This window comes from Hipposideros armiger, unplaced genomic scaffold, assembly GCF_001890085.2.
Source record: "Hipposideros armiger isolate ML-2016 unplaced genomic scaffold, ASM189008v1 scaffold_337, whole genome shotgun sequence".
In the NCBI taxonomy this organism is placed as follows: domain Eukaryota; kingdom Metazoa; phylum Chordata; class Mammalia; order Chiroptera; family Hipposideridae; genus Hipposideros; species Hipposideros armiger.
In genome coordinates this window covers 1,782,552-1,796,005 of record NW_017731687.1, presented here as the reverse complement: position 1 = coordinate 1,796,005, position 13,454 = coordinate 1,782,552, and the positions used below count along the sequence as shown (strand labels likewise).

Here is a 13,454-nt window from a genome sequence, read left to right as displayed (position 1 = left end):
CCCCCCTCTCTCTTTTTTAACTGTCCACATTGTCCTGTCCTTACTTACAAAAGGCTCTAGGCTTGGCTCACACTTTAGGTATGAATTTGCATAAGTAAACTTGAGAGATGGCATTTGTGGTCACCTCATCTGCTCTGCAATCCACAGGGAGCTAAGGCTTAGAGGAGACTTGGGCCACCACCCACCCAAGGGCGGGGATGATTGAGACCACGTGGAGGTACTGTGAAAGTCTGAGCTCTTGGCAGGTGTGTAATGAGACCTGTCATCCATGCCTTGCTCACCTGCCCGTCACTCATGTTTTTCCCCCTCAGGACCTTTTCGTGGGGTTGTGAGAGCCCTTCCCAGTGCCTCAGGAGGACGTCTACCTTCCTGTACCTGGCAGTCAGGGCCTCTGTAATGTGGCTTCTGTCCGTCCTGTGGGGCCTCACCTCCCACTCCTCCTATCAGCTTTGGCCTAATTCACCCTCTCACTCATCCAATAGGGACCCCTTTGGTTGTGCTGTTCTCTCTCCCGGAACGCCTGAATCCTTCAGCATCCTGTTCAAACGCCAGTGTGTTCACAACCTTCCCTGACCCCCCACCTCCTCCATCCTCTAAACTACCCCCAGCATAATGTATGAACCTCCCTTACAGCACTGGCCATATTCTGCCTTTAATAATTATATGAATACCAACAATAACAACAGCCGCTAACATTTATTGAACACTCTCCTGTGTCAGGCACCGTTCTAGGCAAAAGAAGTAGATTATTTAATCATCAGAATAACCCACAAGGGTCTTCTGCTTCTGGACAAGACAGAATAAGAAGAGCTGAACTACCCACTCGCCTAAAACAAAACAAAACAAAAAATGAACAAAATACATGAAACTATGGTTTTTTTAAGGCACAGGACAACAGGTCCCCTTAGAAATGGGGGACAGTCCCCCAGAGCTGTCCCCCTGAGAAATGGGGGACAAATGAGCTGAGCCCTGTGATTGTCCCAGCGTCCTGCCCTGAAAGAGCCCCCAGGCTTTGGCACAGGGGGCGGAGCGTGGTGGGCCCCGTAGTGCAGGGAGCAAGGCTAAGCATTGAGGGAAGCCATGTCAGCTGGACTTCACAGGACAGGACCAGAGATGAAAGAGCTGCACACAGAGACAACTCCGCAGAGATCCGCCGGGTGCCCTTGAGCATCTCGCTGAGAACTCGGCCCATACATTGGAGGAAATTACCCAAACCCAGGAAAAGGACCACCCCAAAGGTTCAGAGACGAGTGCCCAGTGCTGTGACAGGGTTGGGAACAGCGAGGGATCCCTTCAGCCAGGCTAGAAAACCTCATAATTCATGAGGCATTGGATATAGTGCTCACAAACATTGTGCCTCACTAGTGGGAATTATTATCCGTGAGCTAAACTCGGCTCTGGTCTTGCTTAAAAAAAAAGAAAGAAAATCTTAAAAATGTGACCAGAAAAGATCAAACTGTTTCCAGTTAACCTGCATCCCAGAGCACAGCACAAGAATTTCATATTTTGTATAGAAATACACAGATATCCAGGACCACCAACAAGGTACAATTCACAATGTCTGTCATCCTGTTAAAGATTCCCAGGAATGCAGTAAAGCAGGAAACTATGACTCCTGATGAAGAGAAAAGTTAGTCACTGACACCAACCCAGAACTGACACAACGTTAGAATTAGCAGAGAATAGCATTAAAGCAGTCATCATAACTGTGTCTTATATGTTCAGAGCAAGTTAAGTAGAGATATGGAAGATATAGAAAGACCCAAACCAAACTTCTAGAGAAGAATATCGTGTATGAGAGAGATACTTATATTGAATAAGATTAACAGCAGATTAGAGAATTCAGGGATAAAAAAGATCAGTTTTAAGTTGAAGACATAGCAATAGAAACTATCTGGAATCAAAACTGAAAAAATAGGAACAGAGCACCCGTGAGCTGTGGGACAATTTCAGGTCACCCAGTAAATGGGTGGTGGGTTTGCTGAAGGAGAGAGAATGAGGACAGAAAAATATGAGGAAAAATAATGGCTGAAAATTTCCCAAATTTGATGAAAGCTGTAAACCCACAGATTCAAGAAACAGAGCAAGTCCCAGACACAGCAAACATGAAGAAAGCCACACCAAGATACATCATAGTCACATTGGTCCAAAGAAGTGATGAAGAGAAAATGTTACAAGTGGCCAGAGGAACAAATACATTCCAGGTAAAGGAGCACAGATCAGGCTGACAGCAGATGACTCACCGCAAACCAGGGAAGCCAGAAGACAATGGAGCAGTGTCTTTAATGTATGGAGGGGAAAACTGTCATCTGTAATTCCATGTCTACACAAAATATCTTTCAAGCACACAGGTGACTTTTTCAGACATACAAAAGCTGACCGATTTCACCACCATGAGACTCACACTGCAAGATAATGTGAAAGGAGCGCCTTTGGGCAAAAGGATTTCCTTACCAGATAGAAAGCTGGAACTGCACTGAAAATGGGAACTGCCACCTAATACACCTAACATGAAATTTACCATTTTAACCATTGTGAAGAGCCCAGTTCGGTGGCATTAAGTACATTCACACTGTTGCGTCACCATCACCCACCACCCGTCTCCAGCACTTTGTCATCTTCCCAGACTGACATCTGCCCCCATTACACACCAACTCCTCATCCCCCCAACCCCAGCCCCTGACCACCCTACTTTCTGTATCTGTGAATCTGACTGTTTACGTGCTGCGTGTAAGTGGAATCATACAGCCTTTGTCCTTTCACGTCTGGCCTGTTTCACTGAGCACAATATCATCCATGTTGTAGCAGGCGTCAGAGTGTTCTTCCTTTTTAAGGCTGAATGATTTTCTGTAGTACAGACCACATTGTGTTTATCCATTCATCTGTCAATGGGCACTTGGGTTGCTTCGACTTCTGGCTGTTGGGAATAAAATTCCCACAGACTCTGACAGATAAAACCAAAGACTTAATGAGACATGATGCTTGCACAGGCTACGTTTTGGTTTGTGCTTTAGCTCCCTGTGCACCGAACAGCGGTGCACATTTGCAGGGAGCTGCCTTTAGGGGCTCAGACGGTGAGGTCCCAGGAGCGATAGGGTACATTATTCACTGTGGCAGGTTTTCTGGAGAAAGCTGGAGAGATGGTGGTAGTAGAGAGAACATGTATGAAGCCGGAATGGACTGCTTAGTTGAGTGAATGGATGGAGCGAATGGATTCATTTGTCTAGAATTTACTGACCCCCGTGGGTGCTGGGTTTTCCCCTTGGAGGAGCTTGTGTCCTAGGGGGGTGAGAGGTGCAGTGAGTGTCCTCACAGGAGAAGAGTGTGGAACATGAGGAGCACAGAGAAGAGAGTGACAAACACGTGCAGAGTGAGGATGCTTCAAAGGGGCAAATTGGGAACCAGAGACCCAAAGGACAGCTGGGAATTTTCAGGAGGACGAGGATGTGGGGGCATTTCAATCACAGAAGGTTTTGGACACTAGACACAAAGCATGGTGTGTGGGGCCGTGAGTGGCCAGGACTGGTGGAAGCCCCAGGTGTGTGGTGGGGGTGGCAGGACAGAACTTCCCAGCTGTACCTCAGCTGGGATCAGCGTGGGAAGGGCTGCGGAGCCGGCGTGAGCAAGTTTGAACGTTCATCTTCTACAATGGGGATCTTCGAAGGGTTTTGCTTCAGATAGTGACACAGTTCAGTTTTCCTCCAAGAATGATAACTGTGGAATGACCAGCCAGACCCCAAAAGCCACATAGAGTCTTTGTAAGCGGAGGCGCCTCTGTGATCTTGAATTGCGTGCTGCAGCTTCCAGTGCTGCTGCTTTGTAAATATTTGAGCCCTTCATCGGAGCCCCGAATTCAAGACTGGCTGCCTGACGAAAATCCAGCAGGCTCCTGTTCGTATGTCTTGCTCCCTCTTCTACCCGCTCCCCACACTTACGCCCTCTGGCTTCTGTCTCGGCCTCTCCCCAGGTCCGAGGAGAATTGCTGCGGGAGAAAGTGCAGCAGCTGGAGGCCCAGGAGGGCTGCTTCGCGGAGTCCCTGGTCTCCCTGCAATTCCAGAAGGCAGCTGGCATGGCCAAGACGCTGTGGGCCTACACCGCGCTCCTGAGCGTCCAGGACCTGCTCCTGGAGGAGCTGAGCGTGTCGGAGACCCTGACAAAGTCGGCCTGTGCGCAGATCCTGGAGTCTCACAGCCCCGTGAGTGCAGGCCTGGGAGCGGGGGGACCAGACTGCACAGTCATCCACTGGTTCTTTGTGGTGCCCACCTCTGGTTCTTCGCCTTTCTTTATTCTTTAAGTTTTTAAATTTTTTTAAAAAGATTTTATTGGGGAATTGGGGAAGGGGAACAGTGTTGGGGAATCAGGGAAGGGGAACAGCCAAGTTGTTGTCCTTCAGTCTTAGTTGTGGAGGGTGTAGCTAGCTCAGCTCCAAGTCCAGTCGCCATCTGGCCTCCCGTCAGCAGCTCATAGCCGCTCATCTCAAGATGCTGTGTTCAGCCTTAGTTGCGGGTGGGTGTAACCCACCATCCCATGCCGAGGTCAAACTGGCAACCTTGTTGTTAGGAGCACATGCTCTCACCAGCTGAGCCATCCTGTCACCTATTGGCAGCTCATTGGCAGCTCAGCTCGGGCACAGCTCACTGGCCCATGTGGGAATCAAACCGGCGACCCTGTTGCTCAGAGCTCGCGCTCTTAACCAACTGAGCCACTTGGCCGGCCCTGGTTCTTCAGTCACCTGTTCTGTCTGGGCTGCAGGGTCGTGGTGAGGACTCAGTGAGGTGACTCACCTGGGAGCACAGTGCACTGTCGCAGCCCCACACAGCTGTTTCATTGCCTCTAAAAGCAAACCTTTGAATGACAACATTTTTAACATCTCTGAAATTGGGGTGCTTCTTATAATCCACCGCGGTATTGCTTCTTTCCCAGCGCTGGGAAAAGTGAGTGCGGCTTTCAGGTAATGGAGCTTTCGATGCAACAAAAGATCAGATGACTGCTAACTTTCATAATTCTAACCATTACTGTTATTCCACTTGCTGCATTTTTCAAGGTGTGAAAAGTGTAGTCATAAAACAGAGGCTCTGGAAGTAAGTGTATTGAGGACTAATTTTAGGTCCTTGACGTGCAGATTAAGAATTTCCTCCATTATCTATTTTTATAATAATTAGAGTGAGGAAAAAGGAACTCGTGTTTATTGAGTGCCAGGGATGTGGCAGGCAGTCACCAATAGGCTGGGAATGGACGGACTCTTATTTAAGCATGAATAATTCTTTTCTTAATCGTGCATCTTAAGATGATCATTTAAGCATAATTAATGCTAAGTTACAATTTTATGCTGCTTTACAATTATGCTCCTTTCTCAGGAAAAGAAACTGAGATTCGGGCAGGTGGCAGGTCAAGTTCTTTGTGACGTGTCCCTGACTAACAAGTGACAAGAGCCGGAAATGCAATCTGCTTCTTGAACCCATTGCCACGTTCATATCCCAGTTGATCTCGCAAACGGAGATTCCCATCATTTCTTTTAAAAAGTTCTAAGGACCATTGGACTCTCAATAGTCCAAGACTGTTTTTCCCATAAACATGTGCCCCACCCTGGGACAGCTGTTTTTAGGGATAGAAAGCAAGTGGCAATGTCACTGGTATTCCAGCAGAGACCATCCAGATGCTGGATAAGGAAAAGTGAACTCACTGTTTAATGCTTTGTGAGCTCACAAGAGAAGGTGGGAAATCCCTGAGGGCTGAGGATATTGGAGAACGCGGAACTCACAGAGGGACCTGAAAGCAAATGGAGGCTGAAAGCCAGGGGCGAAGGAAGAAACCTGGAACCCGGGGATTTGGGGGGTGATGGGAGATGGGGCTGTGGGATGTCCAGAGGGGGTAGAGCAGCGGGTGTGAGGCTGTGAGGAGAAAGCCCCCTGCTGTCAGAAGGCGGCACCGGGAAACCTGTCTGACTGCAGCCCTGCTCCAGGTGGGGGTGGGCTCCCCTGTGAATCTGGAATCAAAGGCTTCCGCTAGTGTGAGGGGGAGTCCAGAAGGACTTGAGCCACTCCGTCAGGAAACCTCCAGGCTGAGAAATTAAAACGGATCCGGGTCGGTTGGCTGCAGGTGTCTGACCGAAGCAAAAGCAAATCCACTCTAGTCCAGACCCCTCAGGATTTCCAGAGATCGAGTTCAGCCAAATATGAGTTTTCAATTAAAATCAGAAAAGTCACTGAACACATAAAGAAGCAAGGCAAGAGGACCTGTATACACGAGAAACAAAAAAACCCAGATAGGAGCGGGGTTATCACTTTGTGTGGGGTGTTAATGTCTAACTATTACATTGTTTTGTACACCTGAAACTAAAAACAAAACAAAACTTTTCTAAAAGGGAAAACCCCCCCCCACAGATTAACATCACCAAAGACTTTCGATGTCTGAGTGATCAGTATAGAATATAAAATAATGATTTATAAAATTATTAAAGAAATTAAAGATAATACTAACATGATTTAAAATTTTAATTCACTCAAAGAGCAGAGCAATTCTAAACTTGCAGGTATGTAATAAAAGACACCCCCCCAAAAGAAAATTGATAAAACAGCAAGGAGAAAATGATAAATTTATTATCATAATGGGAAATTTCAGCACACCTCTTTCTGTGGTTGATCAAATGAAACACAAGTAAAGATGTACATGAACTGAATAACAATTTTAACAATCTGTATTTAATGTACACATATAGAATCTCACAGCCAATAGTTAAGAAATATAAAGTCTTCTTCATCACACATTGTAACAGTTAAAAATAATCGACTATACAATATTGTTTGACCACCTTTTTGAAAAAGGACAATTAAGTTTAAACCAGTTTGAAAAAGATGATTGCCAAAAGTCCGTACTTTGGAAGTTTTAAAACATAGTTGTGAATAATTCATGGGTCAAAGAAATCATAATGGAAATTGAAAAATACATAGGGCCGGCCGAGTGGCTCAGTTGGTTAAGAGTTTGCTTAAGAGTACAAGCTCTGAGCAACAGGGTCACTGATTCGATTCCCACATGGGCTAGTGAGCTTCACCTGAGCTGCGCCCGAGCTGAGCTGCCACTGAGCTGCCAACAGGTGTCAGGATGGCTCAGCTGGTGAGAGCACGTGCTCCTAAAGACAAGATTGCCTGTTTGATGGTGGACAACACCCACCTGCGGCTGGGACTGAACTCGGCATCTTGAACTGTGCTGCTGCCTGGATGGCTCAGTGGATAGAGCGTGCGCACTTAACAATAAGGTTGCTGGTTCGACTCCCGCATGAAAACAGATAAATAAAGAAAAATACGTAGAACAGAAAAATGTTATAATGTAAATACGACCTATCAAAATTTGCAGGATTCAGCTAAAGCTGTTTTTAGAGGGAAATATATGCCCTAAACTTATATTAGAGAAGAAGAAATTAAGATCATATAAAAAGTTAGAGGGAAAACAATAACATATGATGAACCTTTAGAAAGTAGAAGGAAGGGAGGTAGCATAAATGAAATTAAAAACAAAATTGCCATAGGGATAATCAATAAACTTGACATTTTTGAAGAAAGTCTAATAAAATATACAAATCTCTGGCAAAATTGATCATTCAAAAGAGATAAGGAGCAAATAACATCAGAAATATAAAAAGCAAAATAACTATAGATGCAGTAGCATTTTTTTAAATAAGAGAATCCTGTGAACAACTTTATGTAGATGGGTTTAAAATGGAAATGGAAAACTTTTTAGAAAAATATAGATTGCCAGAATTGGCTCAAGAGGAAAAAAAGTTTGTCTAATCTTATTACCATGAAAGAAATTGACTCAGTAGTTTAAAAAATTCTTGTGAAGCACACACAAATAAAACACCTAACCCCAATAGGTTATAGGTGAGCTTCGTCAAACTTCCAAGTAGCAAATTTTTCCAATCTCATGTACAAATTATGCCTCATGTTAGAAAAATAGGGAATATTCCTCAATTCGTTTTATGAAGCTCAGATAACCTTGATACCGAAAGTGGACATGAATCGTATGAGAAGGGACAGTTGCCGTTCAGTCTTACTTGTGAACATAGACATACAATTCATAAACAACAAATCCAGCCATCTATAAAAAAAATTAATACAACATGTTCAGGCTGAGTTTTTCCCAGGAGTATATACGGTTGGTATTGTTCAACATTAAAACATCCATTTGCAAAAGTTACCAGATTGACAGGTTAAAGGAGACAAGGAAAAGCTCATATGATCATTTCAGAATACGGAGAACAAGTATTTCACTGAATTCAACACCCATCGCAGATAAAACTCCTTAGGAAATTAATACTAGGAGGAACCTCTACAAAGTATTAACCCAAAACTCACAGCAAGCATCACTCTGCAAGGCAGTTAGCATGGCGGTGGGTCGATGCAATGAATGACAGGTGACGAGATGAGGCCTTCAGAGGAGGGCACGTTCAAGGTCATGTATCTAGTTAGGGACCAAATAAGACACAAAGAGCCTCTGCTTTCAGTTCACAATTCACGTCCTCATTGAAGTACATGAGAAACAGCCTCCGTTCAGCCCTAAAAACCTAATGGCCCTTTTCACTTGAGACCACCTGATTTCTGTTTGTTACTGGGTAGCACAACACTTAATATTTTCAATTTTTGCGTAAAGCCCTGTTGAGTAACATCAAAGCTTCTTATTTCCTAGTGCGTCTAGAATAGAAGAGTTAGTCGTCCTGAGTTGGAAGCCATGGATAACGCATCAGATGACATCTTACTAAATCAGGGGAAAAACGATGACTACGGGGCAGTTTTTTCCCGATTTGCACTTGGAGGAAACGCAAACCTGTTGTTTTCCTCCAGATATCAGATGTTCACTCTGCAATGTGATCATTCCGTGAAAGCCATTTTCCCATTGGAAACGGACTTTACTATTAAGCGTTCAGGAGAATTAAAAAAGCTTGAAATGGAATTCTTTGGAAGGAGTGACTTCTAATGAGAGCTTTACCAAGTGCACCCCATTTGATGAAAACTTTAGACTGGTTTTGTGAAATTAGACCATGTGCAAGGGCATAACTGAATCGGGGCCAGGTGGCAATGAGGGTGCTCAGAACGGACCATGTGACCCCAAACCAACTACCACTGTATTTGCACTTCAGTTCAAGTTGCTGGGTACCCACTTTCCCAAGTATGAACCTGTGTCTACCTCTGTTTTTCCTTCTGGCGTACTGCCCACTTGCCACTATCACCCAGTCTCTGTCGATTCTGCCTGAATTTTCTCTCTCTCTTTTTCCTTTTTTCTGTACAGCTTCGCTATGCTGCTGAATCTAGACCTGAAAAAGACAAAAAAAATAACACTAATAGAAACTCACATTCACTGAGCTCTCATTCAGCCCAAAGCATCGTGTTAAGTGTGTAAACCTTCCTTCACCCCATTCTGTTTATACCCATTCTACAGATGAAGGAGTTGAGGCTTAGGAAGGTTAAGCCACTCCACCAATGTCTCATAGCTGCAAAGCAGCACCTACACTTTCTCTTCTAATGTGAATTCCCACCTGCCTCTCTCTTGCCCTACTCCAGTCTCACCTTCACATGGCAGCCAGAGGAATCATTCCGAAAAGTAAAAATAACCACTGACCGTCCCAACCACCAGCTCCGTATTTTAAAACCCCGCCCACCCTCCCTTGGACCCTTCATTTTAGCCCCCTGGGCCTTCCTGCCGTTTCTGAGCACTTGAGACGCATTCCCGCCTCCGTTCCTCTGAAGGATCTCTGCCCAGAATGCTTTTCTGCGCCCGCTTGTAACTCCTATCACCCTGAAGTCAGGTTCCAGGCGTGCTGACAGAACACACTGTTGGAAACTCATTAGTGCTTTTGGGAACCCTGCGTTTGGGATGCTGCAGGGAGAGGGATGGCCCTGATTAGAAATCTCAGCGTGTTAGAAGCCCCTGCTCAGCAGTGTTCAAAGGCTTCCATCGCCCGGGGGGCGGAAACCAAGTCCTCGGCACACTGTGACCTCCGCTTACCTCTCTGGCGGTCTTTTTTCTATCCTGGTTTTTGAGTAGTGTTTCCAAGCCTTTTGGGGGTGGGAGTGCTTTGAGACCCTCTGAAATTATGATGCAAACTTTGGCTTCTCTGCAGAAAGGCATAGTATTTTGCATGTATTTTAAAGGATCAAGGACCACCACCCCTTCATGAAGCCCATTTTAGGATTACCCTCACCTTCCACCTGTACTCGGGCCAATCCAGTGACTAATCGGTTCAGTGTGCCTGCATCTACCAAGCTTAGGGCCCTCCTGCCTACCCCCTTGACCCACTAAGCAGGCGGTGGATTGTCTCTTGTCCCCAGATAATTTGATTCTGGTGCCCTAAGAAGACAGACTTCTCTTTGGTCAGTGTGAGGCAGTATAGCCAGGCGGTTAAGGACACAAGCCCTGATGCCAGCTGGCCTGGCCTCAAACTCTGGCTCTGCCACTTGAGAGCTGTGTGACCTGGCGGATCACTTGAACTCTCTCTGCCTCACCTTCGTCATCTCTAAAACAGGGAAAATAAAAGTGTGTATTCCATGGGGTTGTTGTAAGGATTCGATGAAATGCATACGTGTAAAGTACTTGCAGAAGGTATAGGACAGTGAGTTCAGGACACTGCAAAAATGGGGCATTATCTTATTAAGCTCAGGCTGCCACCACAACATGCCATAGACTTGTGGCCTAAACAACAGACATTTACTGTCCTCCAGCTCTGCAGGCTGGAAGTTCAAGATCAAGCAGATTCTCTTTCTGATGAGGGCCCTCTCTTCCTGGTGTGCGGACGGCTGCTGTCTCATCGCACCTTCACGTGGCGGGGGCGGGCGGGGGGCGCTCTGCTCTCTTCCTCGTCTTTCAAGGACACTGACCCCATCCTGGGGACCCAGCCTCATGACCTCACTAACCCTAATCCTCTCCCAAAGTCCCACCTCCTAACACCATCTATGGGGGTTAGGGCCTCAACACGCGGATTTTGAGGGGACACAAACGCGCTCTGCCCGTAACAGGCATGTATAGGGCTGACGAGTGGGCACGTTGAGGAGAGGCCATCTGCGTCTCTCAGGGGACCTAGGGAGCCCTCCACGGAGGAGGCTTATGCCAAGGCTTGAAAGAAGACTCGGAGCTGGCCAGGCAAACAGGGACAAACACCGCAGGTGGGGGGGCAGTGTGTGCAGAGGCACGGGGCCGTGAGATGGAGGTGCAGCGCACTCTTAGCCCCGGCTGGATGGGGGAAGTCGGCAAGAGCGGTCATGCCCGGTTTCCAGGGCCGCGCCGAGCAGGTAGCGTTCCCTCCTGCCGCCCACCTGCCTGTGCTCACCCCCTCCTTGTGCAGGAGCTCCAGGAGCTGGAGAGGAGGCTGGAGGAGGCGCTGGCCCACCAGACGGCAGCCCAGCTGGAGCGGGCCCTGGCCAGTCGGCAGCAGTGGGCTGGCGACGGGCCCGGGCTTCTGAACGAGGCTGAGGACACCGATTCCGAAAGGCAGGTGTCCTCTGTCCTGTGGCGAGCCCTGAGCAAAAGCCAGAAGTTACTGGAGCACCAGCAGCAGAGGTGAGCGGGGGCGCGGTGGCACTGCGTGGTGTCAGGGCCCTACAGCCTGGGCACCTGGCCTCTCACACTCAGCGGGGCGTGGCCCCCGGGAGCTCCTGCCAGGTGTGTCCCAGCACTCAGGCTGTACCATGCTTCTTCCTTAACATCTTTCTATACTTCCTTTTTTTTTCTTTTTTCTTTTAAATATCATGGAGGTTTTACTGAACATAATGTTTAAATTTTTTCTGCTTTGAAATAATGACAGACTCCCAGGAAGCTGCAAAAATAGTGCAGAGATTCCACGCGCCCGTCGCCTGGCTTCACCAGCGGCAACATCTTATGTAATCGTAGCCTGTTATCCAAACCAAGGACCGATGGTGGCACTGGCATAATACAGCGACTGCAGACCGTACCCAGATCTCACCGTACACATAATATTTTCTATCCTGCTTTTGTAACATTATGAGACAGACAGAACTCCGATCTTCCTTTTTGTTGTTGTTTATTGCATTCTTTTTCAATTAACATTAGACAATTAGCCTTTGCCCGTGGCCCTAAGAAAACAATTTTTTAAAGCTTCCTAATTTTCCACCGTGTGTATGCTGATGTGGAAGGGATAGGGTACCAACTGTAGCCACAGGATGATTCCATTTTTAAAAACCCACATGGCCACATTAATTGGAAGGAAATAGACCACATTGTAATGGATGTGGTTTCTGGGCGCTGAGATTACAGGCGATTTTCATTTATTTGATGATGCTTTTCTGTGTAAACAGGACATGAAAGTGTAATCCTGTTCCACTGATGTACTTGTATAAGGGGCTGAGTCCGTGTGATCAGAGGGAAATGCTTAGAAATTTGACTTGATGTAGAGCAGGCTGTAGGGCATTTAATACCTTACTGTACTCCGTGCTTCCTGGATGGAAATGACGGCCCAGCTTTGGCTAAGAATTGTAGCTGCAGAGGGTTTGGGTTGTATTAACCAGCAAGAATGCCAGGCAGGTAATTTGTGATGCCAGCTTGAATGGGCTAAGGGATGGGTAGATAGAGCCCCTCCGGTGGAGGTCAGGAAGCCTGATGGGGACCCTCATGTGCCACCCAACCTCTGTGGTCAGAGCCAAGACTATCCTGGGAAGATGGCCCTGGGTCTGCCCCAACCCAGGGGCCCACAGCAGGCCAAGACCCCAGATCCTGGTCTTGAGCATGGCCATGACAGCTAATACTGAGTGTTTTCAAAGCAGGATCACAGATCATCCTGCAAAGCTACCAAAAAGTCCCCACACACCTCCCATGAAACTTCTAGCTTTGAGGAGCCCTCCGTCCCGGTGGGCCTGCCCCGATAGGTTATTGCAAAGTAGTCTTGGAGAAGTGGTAAGCCTCCTCTGACTATCTCTTTTGATGGATTTAAAAATATATGTAATGTCGATTAGATTTGTGATTCTTTGTTATTTAAATAACTAGAGGACCTTCTCACAGGATTGATTTCTAACAAAACGACACGTAGCTTTTATTTTACTCTAGTTTCAGAGAGGAGCGAGAGAGCGGTGTCCTGCTTGAAGACTTGCTTGAGAGTATGGAGACAGACACATTTGCGACCCTGTATATCCAGGTGAGAATGTGTCAGCCGTGTACTGGCTCCATCCCACGTCACTATCCCTTGTTCTCAGAGCCCACCTTTCCTCACCCGTAGAACGGGGATGCGAGCACCCAGCCGGTGACAGGACCCTGCTTGTTAGCTCACTCTCGGGCAGGTTCTGTCACCACCCGCTTACAGACAGGTCCTGCGAGATCCCTCAGAGGTGAAACTCTTGCCCAAGTTCATACTAAGGAGAAATAAGGACATTGCTCAAAGACACACCGTTCTACATGGTGGGGCTAGAGTGCACAGCTCTCTCCCTCTCCCTCTCCCTCCCCCTCCCCCTCCCCCT

General features: G+C 47.0%; 1 protein-coding gene across 1 annotated transcript in view; it reads left to right on the top strand.

The window, feature by feature from the left end:
• The window catches only part of EVC2 (EvC ciliary complex subunit 2), a 105,537-nt gene that overhangs the window by 86,363 nt on the left and 5,720 nt on the right, over window positions 1-13,454 (top strand). Inside the window, exons 14-16 of the mRNA XM_019661149.1 lie at window positions 3,968-4,195; window positions 11,333-11,547; window positions 13,048-13,135. Of these exons, the coding sequence (XP_019516694.1) occupies window positions 3,968-4,195; window positions 11,333-11,547; window positions 13,048-13,135 (531 nt within the window). The remainder of the gene's footprint in view (window positions 1-3,967; window positions 4,196-11,332; window positions 11,548-13,047; window positions 13,136-13,454) is intronic.